The 3,056-nt window shown below is 53.8% G+C and overlaps 1 protein-coding gene across 5 annotated transcripts in view; it reads right to left on the bottom strand.

The window, feature by feature from the left end:
- TYK2 (tyrosine kinase 2) overlaps positions 1–2,845 on the bottom strand; it is a 31,842-nt gene extending 28,997 nt beyond the window's left edge. For 4 of the 5 annotated variants that reach the window (XR_001882215.1, XM_017855924.1, XM_017855927.1 and 1 more), the window contains exons 1-3: positions 2,774–2,845; positions 1,832–1,996; positions 494–706 (exon numbers count right to left, since the gene is read on the bottom strand). Coding sequence is in view for 4 of the 5 variants with exons in the window: in XM_017855924.1 (XP_017711413.1) it covers positions 494–686 (193 nt within the window). In the remaining variant the exon portion in view is untranslated. Of the gene's footprint in view, positions 1–493; positions 707–1,831; positions 1,997–2,390; positions 2,670–2,773 lie in introns of those variants that run through there. The other variant, XM_017855925.1, reaches the window with a different exon arrangement.
- Between the last annotated feature and the right edge of the window lie 211 nt (positions 2,846–3,056).

Here is a 3,056-nt window from a genome sequence, read left to right as displayed (position 1 = left end):
AAATGGATGGTTGGATGGATAAGTGGATGGATGGGTGGGTGGGTGGGTGGACGGATGGATGGGTGAATGGGTGAATGGATGAGTGGGTGGATGGATGGATAATTGGTTGGGTGGGCAGATGGATGGATGGTTGGTTGGGTGGATGGATAGATGGTTGGTTGGGTGGGTGGGTGGATGGGTGGATGGATGGATGAATGAATGGGTGAATGGATGGATGGGTGGGTAGATGGATGGATGGATGGATAATGGGTGAATGGATGGGTGAGTGGGTGGATGGATGGATGAATGAATGGGTGAATGGATGGGTGGATGGGTGGGTGAATGGAAGGATGGATGGATGTGTGGGTGGATGGATGGGCGGGTGGGTGGACGGATGGGTGATTAGGTGGGTGGACGGGTGGGTGGATGGATGGATGGATGGATGGATGGATGGGGCCCAGCTGCTGCTCGCACAGCCACCCCAGTCCCCATGGTGCCAACGCCCCAGACTCACCGACTTTATGTGCGATGTGGATGCAGACTTCCTCAGCTGTCAGTGATGACTCGCTGAAAGTGACCCAGGGCTCTCCGCCGCCTGGACCAGCCCAGTGCAGAAGCACCTTCAGACCTCCCATGGCAGCCATGGGCTGGGCTCCATCCCCAACGGGCTTGCTGCCCCTGGTCGTCCCCCGATGGCGCAAAGGCATGCTCCCAGCAGGTGGCTCGGCTGCAAAGGGGACAATCTATCAGCTCCCAAGTCTCAGCCTAGAGACCCCCGTTAGCTCCTCAACCTTCCACCCACCCCAGCTGAGGCCCAAGGGGAAGATCCTGGGCTCCCATCTTGGCATGACATTAGAGACCTGATTCCCTCTCTGAGCCTCGTTTTCCACATTTATTGGACAGGGTTGGGGTATGCATCCCCACCTAGATCTCTCATCAACGATAACACTGAACTCTCCTCTCTTTACACAAATTGACACCAATATAAAAATCTCCTCTGGCCAGGTACAGTGGCTCACGCCTCTAATCCCAGGACTTTGGGTGGCTGAGGCAAGACGATCGCTTGAGCCCAGGAGCTCGAGACCAGCCTAGGCCATATAGCAAGACCCTGTTTCTACAAGGCATTTTATTTTATTTTACTTTATTTTAAGACAGAGTTTCACTCTTGTTGCCCAGGTTGCAGTGCAATGGTGCGATCTCAGCTCACTACAACCTCCGCCTCCTGGGTTTAATTGATTCTCCTGCCTCAGCCTCCTGAGTAGCTGGCGCCCACCACCACACCAGGCTAATTTTTGGATTTTTAGTAGAGACGGAGTTTTGCCATGTTGGCCAGACTGGTCTTGAACCTCTGACCTCAGATGATCCACCTGCCTTGGCCTCCCAAAGTGCTGGGATTACAGGTGTGAGCCCCTGTGCCTAGACTGTACAAGAAATTTTTTAAATTTAGCCAAGTGTAGGGGCACACATCTGTAGTCCAAGCTACTCAGGAGGCCGAAGTGGGAGGATCTCCTGAGCCCAGGAGTTGGAGGCTGCAGTGAGCAGTGATCACACCACTGCATTCCAGCCTAGGTGACAGAGTGAGACACTTACTCTAAAAATATAAATAAATAAATACATAAATACATAAAATATACAAAAAGGGCCAGGCGCGGTGGCTCATGTCTGTAATCCCAGCACTTTGGGAGGCCGAGGCGGGCAGATCACAAGGTCCAGAGATTGAAACCATCTTGACCAACATGGTGAAACCCCATCTCTACTAAAATACAAATAAATAAATAAATAAATAAAATAAAAATCTGCTCTTAACACACCTCCCCAAAATAACCAGACGGGCAGGTGTGGTCAAACAGACCTGAAGGCGAGTCCTGGAGCTCCCTGTGTCAACTCAAGCAAGCCACTTGGCAATTCTGGACCTCAGTTTCCCCATCTGGAAAAGGGACGTCCTCAGGGTGTTGCCATCAAAAGATGGTTGTAATGTTTCAATATAGTTCCGCATATTACACATTCAGCACAGACCCTGATACAGGCACACACAAAAATAACAAATATGACTAAAACAAGAATAACATCATTGTTATTAGTTTCATCGTGGTGATGGCCTTTCTCTTTCAGGTGACAATTCTGCTCTCCCACACGTACCCCCATGAGTGACCTCAATCCCTGTTGACTCCCCAAAGCCTAGGAGAATTTATGTCCAGCTCCATCCCCCCAATCCAGGGCCTGAGCCTCCTGAGGGCGCCAGTATAGAAGTGAAGGGACTGTTAGTTCCACCCATGTTGCTGGTTTCTTCATCTGGAAAATGGGCACGTAAGAGTGTCTACCTCAAAGGGTTGCTGGGAGGATTCAACGCGAGGAGGCAGAGAAAGTGTCTGGTATACAGTAAGCGCTTAATCAGCGTTTGCCATTAATACCTATTCATGTTATAGATGAGATGCTGGGGATGGGGCTTTCGGAGAGCCTACTTCCTCCTTCCTCCTTTCTCGTCCCCCTGGACCCGGAACCAGCTTTGAAGACGGGGTCGGGGTGAGGTTTGCAACTGGGAAGGCTGCACGCCCCCATGTCCTCCCCTCAAAACCTCTAAACCCGGCCAGCAAGGGCGGGAACTGGAATGTGCACCCATCCGGCGTCGGGGCAGTGCCGAGGTACCAGGTGCTCCCATCCAAGTGCAGCCTGTCTAGCGCAGCCAGTCCCCGCGCCTCCTTCCTGAGGACCTCCGGCCGCGCCCCTTCCGCGCCCCTTCCGCGCCCCTTCCGCGCCCCTTCCGCGCCCCTTCCGCGCCCGCGTCCAGACTCACCTTTCCCGGGGGACACGAGCTCGAACCCAGACCCCGCCCCGCCCCCGCGGGCAGCCTCTACGTCCCCCGCCGAGACGCCTCCTCCCATTGGCCGCCTGAAACGCGCACGCCCATTGGCAGCTGGTCTGTTCTCCTCGCACGTCACCTTTGGAAGTTTTTTTTTTTTGGCCATGGCATCGGCACTCTGATTGGTCCTGGGACTCACTCGTCGCTCAGCAGCGATTGGCTGAGTCGGCACCCAGATGCGCTGTCGCTTCTGCTATTCGCTGGCACATGGTGGACG

The sequence above is a fragment of the Rhinopithecus bieti genome, unplaced genomic scaffold (assembly GCF_001698545.2).
Source record: "Rhinopithecus bieti isolate Rb0 unplaced genomic scaffold, ASM169854v2 scaffold_42598, whole genome shotgun sequence".
Classification (NCBI taxonomy): Eukaryota; Metazoa; Chordata; class Mammalia; order Primates; family Cercopithecidae; genus Rhinopithecus; species Rhinopithecus bieti.
The sequence above is the reverse complement of the archived record's forward strand: the minus strand, read 5'-3'. Positions and strand labels throughout refer to the sequence as shown.